Raw genomic sequence first — 14,999 nt, 5'->3', positions numbered from 1 at the left:
AAATAAATAAATGTTAAAAAAAAAAAAAAGATATTCATCAGAGAAACTAGCTTCCTTGTCCTGCAAGTATGTACAGAATCCAGAGACTACTAGGTATGATTTGGGGCCACTGAATGATTCATGATAAGCTGCCAGCAGTTTTCTCACCATTACTTTTACACCATTTGTGCAATGTCAACAAGTGAAAAAGGCACTTCAAGTTATTCTGAGAATAGTTCGGACCTTGCAGACCCCTGAAGGAGTCTCAGATATCTTAGGGGTCCATGGACCACATTTTGGGAACTGCTCATCTACAATAAGCTGACATGCCTTCAATCAGCACATACATGATACCTCCATGCTGGAAACTCTGACCAGGATGATCGAGAGTGGATTTTGGTTTTACCCAGCTTTATGCCTACACACAGGAAAAGGCTTCCCCCCTTCTTGAGTGAAAACAGAAGGGTCTTTCTGTCTAGAATAATGATTACCAGCTCCAGGCCTGGCTCTTAGCCTTCTTCACTAGGGAATGGTTAGATATTATGCACATGTTGAAAGTTACTTGTCGGAGTATAAACTCTAACATTTCAGTCTGTTCAGGTCAGTTTAACATCTTTTGATTATTTCTCTACATGCAAGGCCTTTCATGATGTGTTCCCTCAATGCAGTCTTACTCTTCCTGATGTCCAATAGATGCTGGCTTGGTTAGGCTAATCTTCTCACTACTGCCAAACACATCATGGATATCCATTTCTGGAGCCAAATTTCCTCAGCCTTGCCTTCTGCCCAACATAGTTCTACCCATGCTTGAAGGTCCAGATTCATGAGATTTTCCTTGCGTACTTTTTTTTTCTTGCATTGTTATTTCAATTTCTCATTTGATAGCTTTATTATATAAATGGAATCTACCTTTATTTAAAATGTTATATAATCACATACAACATACCAAGCCAAGCAGCAACAATGCTGCATGTAGGCCAAAAATCCTAATTTCACCCACCAAAGGAATACAAGACCAGGGGGCTCTCTTTGAATAGGTAGGGCCCCTATTCTATTGGAAACTATTTTGATTGCTTAGGCCTTACCTATGTAACTGGAGCTATACATGCCTCTAACACAGAGAGCAACCATATATATATTTTTTCATATTGAGTCCTGAGTCATTTAGCCGACAGCCTTTCAATAAATGAATGTTGGATGAAAAAACATAACGCAAGTAAGAAAAATTTTTGGAAGACAATTTACCAAAAGCAAAAAGTTCTTCCTCTTAAGGTATTCATTACTTCACCTGGCAACAGTAAGAGGATAGCCTTATATGCTGAATAAAAAGCAGGTTATGGCTTTCCAATTCCATTTTTTAAGCAGTTGCTGCTACAGTCATGAAAATTGTTTACAGATTAATTGAAAGTTGATTCTGATAGTAACTTGGCTACGAGATGAGAGTCCCTTTTTTTTATTTAAAAAAATTTTTTTTAATTTTTTAATGTTTTATTTGTTCTTGACACAGAGAGAGAGAGGCAGAGCATGAGCAGGGGAGGGGCAGAGAGAGAGGGAGACACAGAATCGAAAGCAGGCTCCAGGCTCTGAGCTGTCAGCACACAGCCCGACGCGGGGCTCGAACTCACAGACCATGAGATCATGACCTGGGCCGAAGTTGGACGCTCAACCGACTGAGCCACCCAGGCGCCTCAAGAGTACCTTTAAAATAAAACATCAGCTTACCAACAATCTTAACATAAAAGCGGTGAGAGCTGACTCTGGTCATGTTAAAGGGGATATTATCCTCATCAGGAAAATTGCAAAAATATCACAAATTCCAATGTTAGATTAGGGACCACAGTTCAAACATATTTATCCTGCCTAAAGCCACTGCACTGCACAAGAATTCATGTTCATATTAAAAATTAGAGTAATTCCTCACATTTTTTATTTGTAGACTCTCTTTGAAAAGGCTGTAGTTAATAGCTACTAGAAATTCAATTAAAATCAGTAAGCTCTGATTGAATATCTATGTACCAGGTACTATTCTAGCTCCAGGGAATAAAAGAATAAGCTTCCATTCCTAACACAAATGAGTTTCACAGTCTAACCAGGAATATAATGGCAGACATTGTTGATGGCCTATCAACAGCCACTGTTACTTTCTTTGTTGTCTGAACAAAATTGGAGTTCTCTTAGAGATGTGCTCCGGGATGGTGGATTGCTCTCTCAGTTCTCGGGGTGGGGGGGCTGGGGGGTGGGGAATAAATGGAGATTAGGCAAGCTAGTCATGTTTTGCAACAAAGATTGTTCTCCTCAACAAAAGGAGACATGTATGAGAGAACCATACCTTTCTGTCTTTGGATGATGCATTTGTATAAGAGAATGAGTTCTTGAGATGCAGTGGTCATCCTGCAACATGAGTCAAAAGGCCCAGGCACTAAATGTTGACTTACCAAGGCCAATGACGCAGAAAATGAGAAAGCATGAATCCTTATGATGTCATTGGGCTATAGCACTAAACCTAGAAATACCCCTCAACAGGCTTGCCATTATGTGAACTAGTTAATGGCCCACTGTATAGGTCACTTTTATTAATTAATCAATTATCTTTATTGAAATATAACTGACATACAATGTTACATTAGTTTCATAGTGATTTGATATGTCTATACATTGTACTAGGCTCACCACAAGTGTAGCTACCATCTGTCACCACTATTATAATACCATTGACTGTATTCCCTATGCTGTACCTTTCAGCCCTGGGACTATTCATTCCAGAACTGGAAGCCTGTATCTCCCACTTCCCTTCACCCATTTTGCCCATCCCCCCACCCTCTCTCCTCTGGCAACTATCAGTTTGTTCTCTGTATTTATGGGTCTGTTTCTGCTTTTTGTTTATTTATTCGTTTGTTTTGTTTTTTAGATTCCACATGTAAGTGAAGTCATATGGTGTTTGTCTTTCTCTGACTTATTTTACTTGGCATAGTGTCCTCTAGGTCCATTCATGTTGTTGCAAATGGCAAGATCTCATTCTTTTTTGTGGCTGAGTAAAATTCCATTGTGTGCATACACCACATCTTCTTTATCCATTCATCTATTGATAGACACTTGTGTTGCTTCCCTATCTCTGCCACTGTAAATAATGCTACAATAAACATAAGGGTGCATCTATCTTTTTGAACTAGTGTTTTCATTTTTGGGGGGGGACAAATACCCAGTAGTGGAATTACTGGATCTATTTTTTCAAATTTTTTGAGGAACCTCCCTACTGTTTTCTGTAGTGACTGTACCAGTTTGCATTCCCATCAACAGTGCACGAGGGTTCCTTTTTCTCCATGTCCTCACCAACACTTGTTGTTTCTTGTGTTTCTGATTTTAGCCATTCTGACAGGTGTGAGGTGATATCTCATTGTATTTTTTATTTGCATTTCCCTGATGATTAGTGATGTTGAGCATCTTTTCACGTGCCTGTTTGTATAGGCTAATTGTAGATGGTTATCCTATTCCTTGCAGTTGAAAGTATCCTGTAGACATATATACAGTATCACATAATACAATGGTAAGTACTATAGCAGATACACACACGTAAAAATGAAGATGAGGAAGACATTTACACTGCTTTGGAGAGGCCTTAGGGGACAGCTGTCTTTGATGATACAAGGGGGAGGAGTTCAATAAGCAGACACAGGTGAAATGGAATTTTAAGCAAAAGCAGCACAGGAGCAAAGGCATGGCAGGGTAAAAGTCCACGGTGTGCCCATAGACTGGTTCACAGTCTGAAAGCTGACCAGAAGAGTCTGTTCATCTTTACATCCCCAGTGTCTAGCACAGTGCCTGGTACAGAGTATCAATAATTTTGAATGAGTGTCTCAGAATGAAAATGAAAAAGCAGGCTAGGGCCAAATTGAGATCGGCCTTATGTGCCATGGAAAAGAAGCATGATAAGACATTTCACATAACTTTGGAAGGCAGAAACTTGAGGTCCTAAGTGATTGTTTAGATGTATTACTGCTAGATGAGGAAAGCTCACAAAGTCATAAATGGGTAGGGATATCTTTTCTGGCACTGTTACCCATGTTCTCCCTTCTTGAGTGGGTTTCCTATACCAGCACTGCAGCCAACAAATGGCACGTATGGAGTGCAAATGAAGAATACCAGCATTTATGCTGCTCTAAAATGACTAAGATCTTTACATGATCTGCCAGTGTACTCTATTTAACGTTAACTTGTGGAGCTAAGACTTGAGAAGCCTTGACTTCATGGTGAAGATGGTTGTGCCTTATGTAATACTTTCACACAGGAATTCAAGTGACCATCATTTTCTGCACTCCCACTCTGTGCTGCCTGTTGCTAGGCTGTGGTGTTTATGAAAGTGTACACAATGGTCCTAATCCTTAAGCAGCCTGTAACCTACCCAAGGAGAGAACAAACACATTTGAGGTAAGCAACACTAATATGGTGTCCACCGTGTCTACAATGATGACTGGTGCAGAGTATGGGTGTGAAGGGAACTTGGAACAGAGTGATCTCTGAAGACTGAGGGAAGTGGAACTTGAATGGGTCCACCTGGAGTGGAGGATCAGACAGTAGATGATATGGATATAGAGGTGTAGACCGAGTAAATTTATTGAAAAGCATGGGTGCCAGGCAACCTGAGAATACTTCTCATTCAATAAGGAGGGACTATTTTCCCTGGCTCAATTAATATGTCCAGTGGTAGCTCTGACAACGTTTAAGTCATCTGCAGAGGATTTCCAGGAAAACCAGGAAAGTTGTTCATGGAATAGTGTAAACCACTTAAAATTCTCAAAACATAGTGATGGGTTCACTGTAACCTTACTGCAACTGAAAACATAAATTTATTCATAAGGTATCAATTATATATATATATATATATATATATATATATATATACACACACAATACAATATATAATTATATATATATATATATATATATATATATATATATATATATACATAAGACACTATTTTAAATCTCTGTGGTTATCAAAAATGAGTCAGGGATATATCCTGCTATTTAGAAGTCTAGAGTTTCATTAGAAAAGAAGAAGAAGATGTGTACTTATAAAACAAATTTGGAAGTCATATTTTAGAATAACAGGCCATAGAAAGTACTATTGGGTGAAGCAGAAAGAGTGTAAGAAGGACATCTTAGTTCCAACTTAGGGAGGAGCTGGGTCAGGCTTTGTGGAAGAGACAACAGGATCTGAGGTAGGTTCTGAAAGGTAAAGAGATATGGAGATTTGGGGGGATGAAAAAATTAAGGCTCAAGGTTATTCCTGGTGGAGAAAAAGCATAAGAGAAAAAAGCAAAAAAATCATGTCTTTGCCAAAACATCTTTGGCACAGTAGATAGTGCCAACAGTGTGACTGTTATTTCTTGAGTCCAGACAGAGCTTTAACTATCTAACAAAATATTTTTTAAAGTGAAGGATACATTCAGTCCACTTAAATTTTTTTGTTTAACTGCTAAAGTGAGGGTGATTCTTCACAAGCAAGTTATTTTGAAAAATCAGACTGATTTGTCATATTTGAAAAGTAAAATGGAGGAAAAAAAAAAAAAGTAAAACCACCAGAACAAAATAGAAGCCAAAGAAACTGAGGAAAAGGCACAAGAGAAGATAGATGGATTGAAAGACTAGGGATTTAAATTGACTGACACTATTGAGCCTGAGGGAAGTCACTTACCCTCTCATTTTTAAAAATCAGTAAAATGATACTTTTGCATTAAATAGTCTCCAAGAATCCTCCAAATTCTGAAATAGTATGTTTTCCTAGTCTTATAATTTTGCCTCATTCATCCTATAAAAATTCAGAATTCATATGTTTAGAAACAAGATTCTCAGATGAAAAGGCAATAGGTATTTCCATTAAGTGGCCATTCCAATTGCTAACTGGTTTTCATAGAAGGATAAAATATACGTTGAAAAGGGCTATTAAGTGCTTAAATTTCTTTAAGTCATGAGGTAAAGTCAATCAGAGTTCAATGAGGTCTTATATCTCTAAGCTTTTATATTGTTAATGAGAAGGCATTATTTGAAGAAATAGTATTTTTTAACTATTTAGAATTAATCTTCCAGCTATTTAAACAGAGAAATTGTTCCAAGAAGCGACATCTATCTACTGTGCAATTGGAACAATGGCCAGCTGGGAGAGTTAGAATACAACTATTTCCTGAAAGGCAAAGATTATTTTTTCTCAGTTCAGTTCATTGTGAAATTAGTTAATAATTCTTTTCAAATATAATTTTTTTCTGTAGAATTCTTCATGAAAAATGAGTCCTAGCTCAAGGTAGGTCCTTTGTCTATACAATTAGAGAATGCTAGATATCTTTTATGGTATTCTAACATATGCTATTATTGGTACTATCAGCAACAGAAATTGTATTGGGTCATTGTAGAGAATAAGAGAGGGAGTTTCACTCATCACCCTTACTGATCAGCAATAATAATAATTACAAAAAATAAAAATTTATATTTTGAGTAGTTTTAATGCCTTTATCACAAGGAGCTGAATGTGTTTTGTACACATCAGGTCAGTAGTCCCGTTTCTCTGTTAATCCTGGTAATACCACTGTGAGGAAGAACACCACATCTACTTGTAGCCATCAGCTAGGAGGGAAGTAGGTGTGCATGTTTAAAGGTAACAGCAGATTCTCCTTGCTCTGACTAGGTAACAGGTGTTCTTCACAAATGATACACTATCTTTCTGAATCAATCCTAGTTCCAAAGAATCAAACTTGTCATGCCAACACTAGTTACATAATTTCATACATATACACACAAAATTTAAACACTCTTGATCTCTCCTAAGATTACGTGAAGGAATAACTTTCTAATATAAATACCATAAAATTAACATCTAGCTACAGAAAGAAAAATGATCAAACCATGAAAAATCCCACCCAGTAAGAGTTAATTCCGTTACATGCTGAAACCATAAACCTTCCTTACTCAACTACTTCATAAACCAGTCATTTGTGAACGATTACTTTAAACCATCATGCCATTCAGTATCCTGAAAAATAGGATAATGGAATGCTATATCTCCCTAAAGTCTGCTTCATTGTAAACAGTCCATCCCTCCTTGCTGACTCCAAAAGCTGTATAAACATACTGCAATCAAATCCACCATAGCTCATAGAGAGCCTTTCTTTAAGTAATCTACAAAATGCCAACCTAATACAAATACAAGAAAGAGGAGTTCTTACTAACACGACATTTTGTATTTACAGTATTCTGAACAGTGCTTAAACCTGCACGGGTTATAAAAGGCACCCTTCCCCACGCTCCCCCCCTCCGGCCTGGGCCGACAGCATGCGCAGGCCTCTCGTTTACACCACACTGCAATAACATAAAGAAGGGTTTACTATTAATCCAGGTTTTACTACAAAGCGACCCGTTATTTCTCTGTCAAACACTGGCAAGAGTGCCAAGTGTCTGTCATCCAATTCAGGGGATTAAGTCTTCTTTTATAGTCTGATACTTGTACCAATTTATAAAAATACAGATATAGTTTCTTAGAGTTGGTCACAGTCTATATTTTGGCTTGGATTCAGGCAGCAGAGGTTGACCATGACAGCTGGCAGGAAACTGAGTGAGAATACATCCTCCCCCTCTCAGTCACCAGGTCTCAGTTGCCATAGTGATTAATCCTTAATTGAATGCTGTCTTTGTACATTTCTTTTCAGAAAACTTTAAGTATACTTAAGTTGAAAACATGCAGTTGACTGAAAAAATGAGGCAGCACATCACAAACAGGTATAGCTAAATTCTGTGACATACTTCCATATATTAAAGGAACAAATTAGCTCTAATAAAGGTATTATCAGTTCTTTCAAATGCTTAAAGCGTTTCTTTCTGGTCTGAGGTTAGACCTAAATCATACAGGTTTTCCCTCTAGTTACCAGACATCTCATCTTTTAAAATAAGCTGTCTTCAGACATGGTTCTAAAATATCTAAGTACAATTTAAGGCAAAACGAGTTCTTATCTTACATAGTTTGCATTACTCAATAACAAAGGTATGATCAGAAATTTATTATAGGAGAGACAGGTTTTCATTCAAGACATCTATAGAATATGTTACATAAATAGAAATTAATTTATAAAAGTATAAACTATAAGAAAGCGAAGGCAACATGGAAAAGGCTGTGTATTTTAGGCCTCTTCTTAATATATGGTTGAATTTGAAAAGCAGGTTCAGAGCTCTTGTCATTTTGGCTATCAATAATTATATCAAAAGGACTGAGAAACTCTGAAGACCACAGGAGTTTATCAAGGATTGTGGTATACACTACTTCTCTTTTGTAAATTTTCCATTTAGTGTATTTCTTTGCAATTTAGTTAAAAGCCCTTACTTGGACTCAACTACAGTATTCCTTGGAAAGTGAAACATCTGCATATTGTGACCACTTGCTAATCACGTATTACCTTCATACAAAGAAATAGGATTTGTTTTCTTTTTCTTAGGAAACAAGACAACATATCTGCCTCTGGCTGCAGACACACACACAGACACACACAGACCACACACGCGCGCGCGCGCGCACACACACACACACACACACACACACACACACACAGTCTTTTCAAACACAAACAAAGGTCTCTAATAAAACTTTGGTGACAGACAAGAAGCACTCAGAAGAATTCTCAGTAATAAAGGTTCTGGATGTGAGCTCTAAGATGAAAGATACTGTACTGTAGGTGGGAGGTCTGGGGATTTCTGGAGACTTTAGAAGCAAGAGGTTTGCAGATAATTTCTGACACTATTGCTTTTACCTTGCTTTGTTTCCCTTTACCTTATTCTCTTTTCCTTCCTTAACCATTTTTAATTTTTTTTCAAAACTGCAAATTCACTGTTGCCACCCACCACACACTACAAGCTGCAAAACCTCTCAGGGAGTGACACCCAAATCTCTAATCGAAGATGATGGTATGTTTCACTGACTTACTCATTAAAGGCGCTGAAGTAATTTTGACCAGATACGATGAAATCAGTGAATGTGAACATTTTTTTTTTTGTAAAAATTCTGAGATGGCTTTGAAATGTTGTCAATATCTCATATATGTAAAATAATGTATTTTTTTTAAAGTATCTTCAGAAATCCTTAATTTAACCATCTTTATAAGTAGTTTTAGTAAAGAGAAAAATGATACTATCATTGTTCCATTTCCCTGACATTACTGAGGTAGTCTTTGGTTTCCAGAAGACTTATAATGAGGAGAACCAAGAATATTATGTACAGAGATTAATGCAAAAGGATTAGTCTGATGGCAGAGTGATGTCTCACTCATTTGAATGTCTGTCAGCAGCTATGGCAATATCTTGAATTAAAAGCAGTCACTTCAATTGAAGAATCAAAACAGAAAATAATCTATCAGCTTTAAATAGAAAAGTTACTATTATCTTCAATTCTAACACAGAATATCTAAAATAAACTAATATAAAGTAATGAGTGGCTTTCTATTTTCATAAGCAAAAACTCAGTAGTCACATACAAAATTATGAAAGATATTCTACCAGGAATATTCTTGTTTTTCTTTTTTTTATTTAAAAAACTTTTTTAATGCTTATTTATTTTTGAGACAGAGAGAGAGAGAGAGAGAGAGAGAGAGAGAGAGAGAGAGAGAGAGAAGGCGGGGAGGGAGGGAGGGAGAAGGGCAGAGAGAGAAGGAGACACAGAGTCCAAAGCAGGCTCAGGCTCTGAGCTGTCAGCACAGAGCCCAATGCAGGGCTCAAACTCATGAGCTGTGAGATCATGACCTGAATCAAAGTCAGATGCTTACCCAACTGAGCCACCCAGGTGCCCTTCTTGTTTTCCTTTTAAAGGGAGTCCAAAGCCCCAGATCTGCTAATATCACCCATTTTTAAAATTTATAATTAAATATGGCTGCATACAACTATTTATGGATTATTTTTCCTCATTAAGCCCCACCTTCCAGGAGAATTAGAGACCTGACATTAGTCTTATCCAGTGGTAATAATAACAATACTTATTATTCATTGAGTGCTTACTTTGTGTCAGGTACTGTTCAGAGCATTTTTACCTCAGTCTTTGCAACTTTTTGAGGTAATAAGTATAATTATTTGTATTTTAAACACAAAGAAAGTGAAGCACAGAGAAAGTAAGTCCCTTTCTCATGGTCACACAGGAAGTATGCGAGAGAGCTAGAATTTAAACTCTGACATTCTGAGTAGAGTGTATGCCATAGGCTAATTGTAGCTATCAAAATTCCTCCTGCCCCCAGAAGAGTACAGAGTTCAACAAATTGAAAAGGAAACTCATTATGTGAGATCTTTATTACAAATTAAACGAAATGAGGAAAGTATGAGATATATCTCAGGGGTTGTAGTTTTATGTAAAAAATACAGTAGGTTCAGTTTTTGAGGTTGGTGAAAAACTAAGAACATCATAAATATGTATGAGCACTATCTATTTTGAAAACTCTGATTTTCTTATAATAAGTAAGATTTTTATTTTTGAATGCTAAGTTTATATACTGTCCCCAGGTGATTTTTGCATATAGGTAATACATTACAACTTTCAAGAAAGTACAGCCATATTATTAACCTGATGTATTAAACAGTAGAGGTAAAATCTGAGGGAGTCAATCTTATTCTGTTGGAATTTTGCTGTATCAAGTATTGATTTAAAGAAGTTGGCCACTGTAATCAGTGTGTTTGTACAGACTGTTCTTGGCCTGCTAGCATTGGTGGCATGGGATTGGACATCCTGCTTAGTGGCTTTAAAACTTCCCTGAATATTTTACACCCACTATGATTTAGTCACTAAACAACACATTTCTTCATACTCCCTTCTTCAGGTTTACTAAGTTGGTCTGTGTGTGATGGGGAGACATACAGCCTCAAAGGGCATATTAGAAATCCTAGAGGATGAATATTACAACTTGTTTCTCAGTAAGAAATGTGCCTCACTCTGAAAATCACTGTGAAGAGACAAAGTTCCTGATGAGATTGTGCTGTTGCCCTCAAGAATTTGGGGGCTAAAAAAGATTCAGAACTACTGGTATTAAGGGCAAAGCATATTTCTAGCATTTTCATTTTTATAACTTTCCTGAAGAAGTTTCCAAAGGGATATTTTATTGCTTTTATATGTAGGGGGTTGCTTCTCAGGTCCATTGTGGGAAGAATCATATGAGGATGAAATTTCTTCTCTGAGAAATATGTAAATAAACTAACAACCAATAGCCAATTAAATTATTTCATTGACATCTACTATAGGGGTTTGCCAAATTATGTGACATTTTCACATTAAAATTTGTTTGGATAAGGGCATGATTTAAAAAAAAAAAAGGTATGGTTGAAAAAAAAAAAAGCCCAAATAAAAAATCAGTTGTCTATTTAAGAAATTCTGCTGGCTCTAATACAGCCAATTTCTGGCAGACACAGCATATTGCTGATTAGTTTTTTCAGATAGTTCCTACAAGATAGGCAAAGTAGAGAAATGTTCTCTACAGTGTTGGTTGAGAAATGGTATCTAGATGAAATGAGAATATAAAAAAGCAGCATACTTGGGTCATGAAACTATACCTTCATGCATTGCATTGTCCCTTTGGATTACAATAAAAAATGCTAAAAGCACGGTCTTCCAAAATCTGTTATTTACATTTACTCCAAGCATATTATAAGACAACTGGCTGTTCACTAGATCATTCAATGTCCTCATTTAAAATTCCAGGTGACAAATTTCCTCAAATTAAGTGCTTGGAAGAGAGTTTTCCTCCTCCCTAGAAGAGCTAGCTTTTTTTTTTTTTTTTTTTTCCCCCTTTTTCTTAAGGACAACCATTTAGCTCAGTGTTTCTCAGCAGGGTGTTATGGCATTTTGAGCAGAACAATTCTTGGCATGTGGGATGGCCCTTCCCACTCCCCCACCCACAACAGCCATTTAGTATCCCTGGCCTTCAGATATTAATGCCAGTCGGGCACTCAGTCACTGTGACCACCCAAAGTGCCCACACACATTTCCAAATGCAGTAGTTGAGAAAACACTAAATGGTTTACTTCCTTTGTTTTGTCTGCCAAGAAACTCGATCAAATTTGTCATTAAAAAAAAATATATATCTAGGTAAGAACACTATGTCTTATATATCTGCATTCTAACTTTCTTTTAGTCCTGAACTTCCAGTTTAATTTGTATTTTCCTTGGTTCTGAATTTCATTTTGTATTCTGATTTTATTGTTAAGACAATCCAAATTCTTTGTGGAACCAGAGGAGGAACAAATAAATAAAGACAGCTTGACAGTTCAGAGGCATTCCCCCCTACCCCTTCATTCTTCAAAGTAGAACTAACTAGAAACAAAGTATGTATCCTTGTTACATACAGTACCCACTTTTAACTCCTACAGGTAAAGTGGTAGAAAAACTAATCCTCAGATACTCAGCTTAGAAATAAAGAACAGCAAGCCAAAGAGAAAAAAATATTTTTCAGACATTTGATGAAAGTGACTATGTGTAAATGAAATACATTTATGTAAAGACTTATTTTTATATAACAGCAATTTTAAATGAGAAAATCATATAGAAAGAATTTATTACTTTTAACATTATATGAATCCTTTTGCTAAAAATATAAATTCCGTATGCAGCTAGTTCTTCCATGTGTGTCTTTATGTAGGGTGAAACACTTTGAAGGGCATCTAATTATACACTTCTCCTTTTCTGTATGAGCAGAAGTGGTTTTGGTTCTGATTTAACTGCATGATCCCCTCAGATTTCTGTTTTTAGCAATCTTTTATTGGGGGGATAATTCAACATTATTAGGCATTTAGATATATATTTGCCTTTTATTATTTATTTAAAAACATTTTTTTAAATGTTTATTTATTTTGAGACAGAGTGCAAGCAGGGGAGGGGCAGAGAGAGAGGAAGACACAGAATCCAACGGAGGCTCCACGCTCTGAGCTGTCAGCACAGCACTCAACATGGGACTTGAACCCACGAACTGCAAGATCATGACCAGAGCCAAAGTTGGATGTTTGACCAACTGAGCCATCCAGGCACCCCTAGATTTGCCTTTTAATATAAAACATAATTTAGTGACTACAGTGCTCCAAATGGTGTTCTGTTTTTCATACTTATTGGTATGTCACTTATAGTCTAAGTAGCTACTTTCAAGGGAGTATTTAGAGAAGATCCTATGAAGTAACTTCTATGAAGATGAGATTAAATACTAAACATGTCTGTACCCTATGTTCTCTTACCTTAGAAGTGCAAACGGCTATGTTAGCAGGAAGCTGGGAAAACTGCTTCAATTCAAAGACATCACGTGCTGCCCATCGGCTCATATGATTTTCAGCTTTGCTTGATCCAATCACATTCTGGTTTGAGTGAATATAAGCCACTTCCCGAACGCCATCTAGGAGGTAATTGATGTTTATTAAGTGATGTCTCGTTGTGAAGCAATATGGTTGCGCATATATTTTAAAAATTATCAGCAATACCACTAAAAAGAGGTTATGCTTTATTTTTTATCCTCAAGAAAAACGCTGAATCAGTATGTTAACATCACAATATTCTTTAAAAAAAAAATTGAAAAGAGAAAGAGTCCTAATATATTGGTCTAGGTTATCTTAGAAATGACTTTTCATTCTCATCTATATGAGAACTTCTGAGATTAGGTAAAAATCTTTTGATTTAAAGCTGAAATAAGGGGTTTTGGTGAAGAGAAAAGTCATGGTGAAGGGTCATCTCTATGGATTTGTTGTTTCTGTTGATTAAAAAATTCTTTTACTAATTTAAACAGCAGTCTAGCCTCATCTATCTAGCAATGGAGTGGAAGAGTGAGGTTTGTGACCAGGGAGTTTCATTTGGTTGGCTTTGTTCAGTTTTACTCTTTGTATTCTGTCTTTTTTGTACATATGCCCAGAGAATGTCAAGATTGGGAGCTTTTTAGGGAATGAAAAAAATTAACTGACAGCTTTTATCTGAAAGAAGTTTAAAAAATGGCTACAGTTTTTATTGCTTTGCTTCTAGGTACCTATAACTTACTTTTAAATTGTGGTCCTAAAAAGGAAGGCTAGAACTGAGGTCTGTAAAGGCTCCTACAAACATCCCTGGCAATGAACCTCAGTTTTGACTTTCAACACTTGTGCTGTTTCAGTCTTGAACCTCTCTCAACCCAAATTGGCAATCACAAGAAAACAAGATGTTGTTAAATAAGGTAGCTAAAAGGGCAACTAAGATAAAATTCTCCCTAAATTCAAAACATCAGGTAGCGTGTATGGCAACAATTTAAAACCTCCAAAAGGATTCAAGGATTCTTCTGGTAGAACATTTACTCCGATTTCTTAATTTTGATGACATGTTTTATGCATTATTCAAAATAGCATTAGTTCCACACTACTGACATCTTTTACACAGTAAAAAACAAAAACAAAACTCCGTTGATCTTTTATAGAACGGTTTCTGCAATAATTCCTCAAACCTAAATCTAACTGTAGCACACACACCAAAGGACAGTCCAGTACTTAGCTACAAGGGTACCAAAAAATATATCAAATCGAACTTTTGAATAACCACAAAAGAAAACTTGCTTTGTAAATAAGTCAAATACTTATGATTAAAGTTTTTACATCAAACTATCCTTGCTTATATATCAGCTTCTTTCACATAGTGTTTTTGGGAATGAGTCAGATACTTTTAAAAGCAGCGTTAACTCTTAAAATGACTAAACAGGTTCTCAGCAGATGGTGGTGACAGGGGACACAGTTTTTCAATCTCCCCGAATCCCTACATAGAATGGACAGCAATGAGTCAGCAAAACAAAAGGCCATGCACAACACATACAACGAACTAAGATGACAAGATAACCCCCCATAGTTTGCCCTAAAATACAAATAGATGGGGACAATCCACCAATAGTACACCATGCACAGCATCAGGGTGTGTGTGAAGGAAGCAACAGGGTGGCATGTGATGAATTTGAAAATAGGAGAGCCTAGAACACCCAGCAGGTGTTCCCTGGAAAGCACAGTGAGCCACTTACTGT

The 14,999-nt window shown here is 36.6% G+C and overlaps 1 protein-coding gene across 3 annotated transcripts in view; it reads right to left on the bottom strand.

The window, feature by feature from the left end:
- The window catches only part of ERCC6L2 (ERCC excision repair 6 like 2), a 135,817-nt gene that overhangs the window by 23,220 nt on the left and 97,598 nt on the right, over nucleotides 1–14,999 (bottom strand). For 2 of the 3 annotated variants that reach the window (XM_053907865.1, XM_053907864.1), the window contains exon 17: nucleotides 13,213–13,367. In XM_053907865.1, the coding sequence (XP_053763840.1) occupies nucleotides 13,213–13,367 (155 nt within the window). Of the gene's footprint in view, nucleotides 1–6,501; nucleotides 6,598–13,212; nucleotides 13,368–14,999 lie in introns of those variants that run through there. The other variant, XM_053907866.1, reaches the window with a different exon arrangement.

This window comes from Panthera pardus, unplaced genomic scaffold (assembly GCF_024362965.1).
Source record: "Panthera pardus isolate Hobbes unplaced genomic scaffold, ASM2436296v1 HiC_scaffold_20, whole genome shotgun sequence".
Lineage (NCBI taxonomy): Eukaryota > Metazoa > Chordata > Mammalia > Carnivora > Felidae > Panthera > Panthera pardus.
This window is presented reverse-complemented; position numbering and strand designations above follow the sequence as displayed.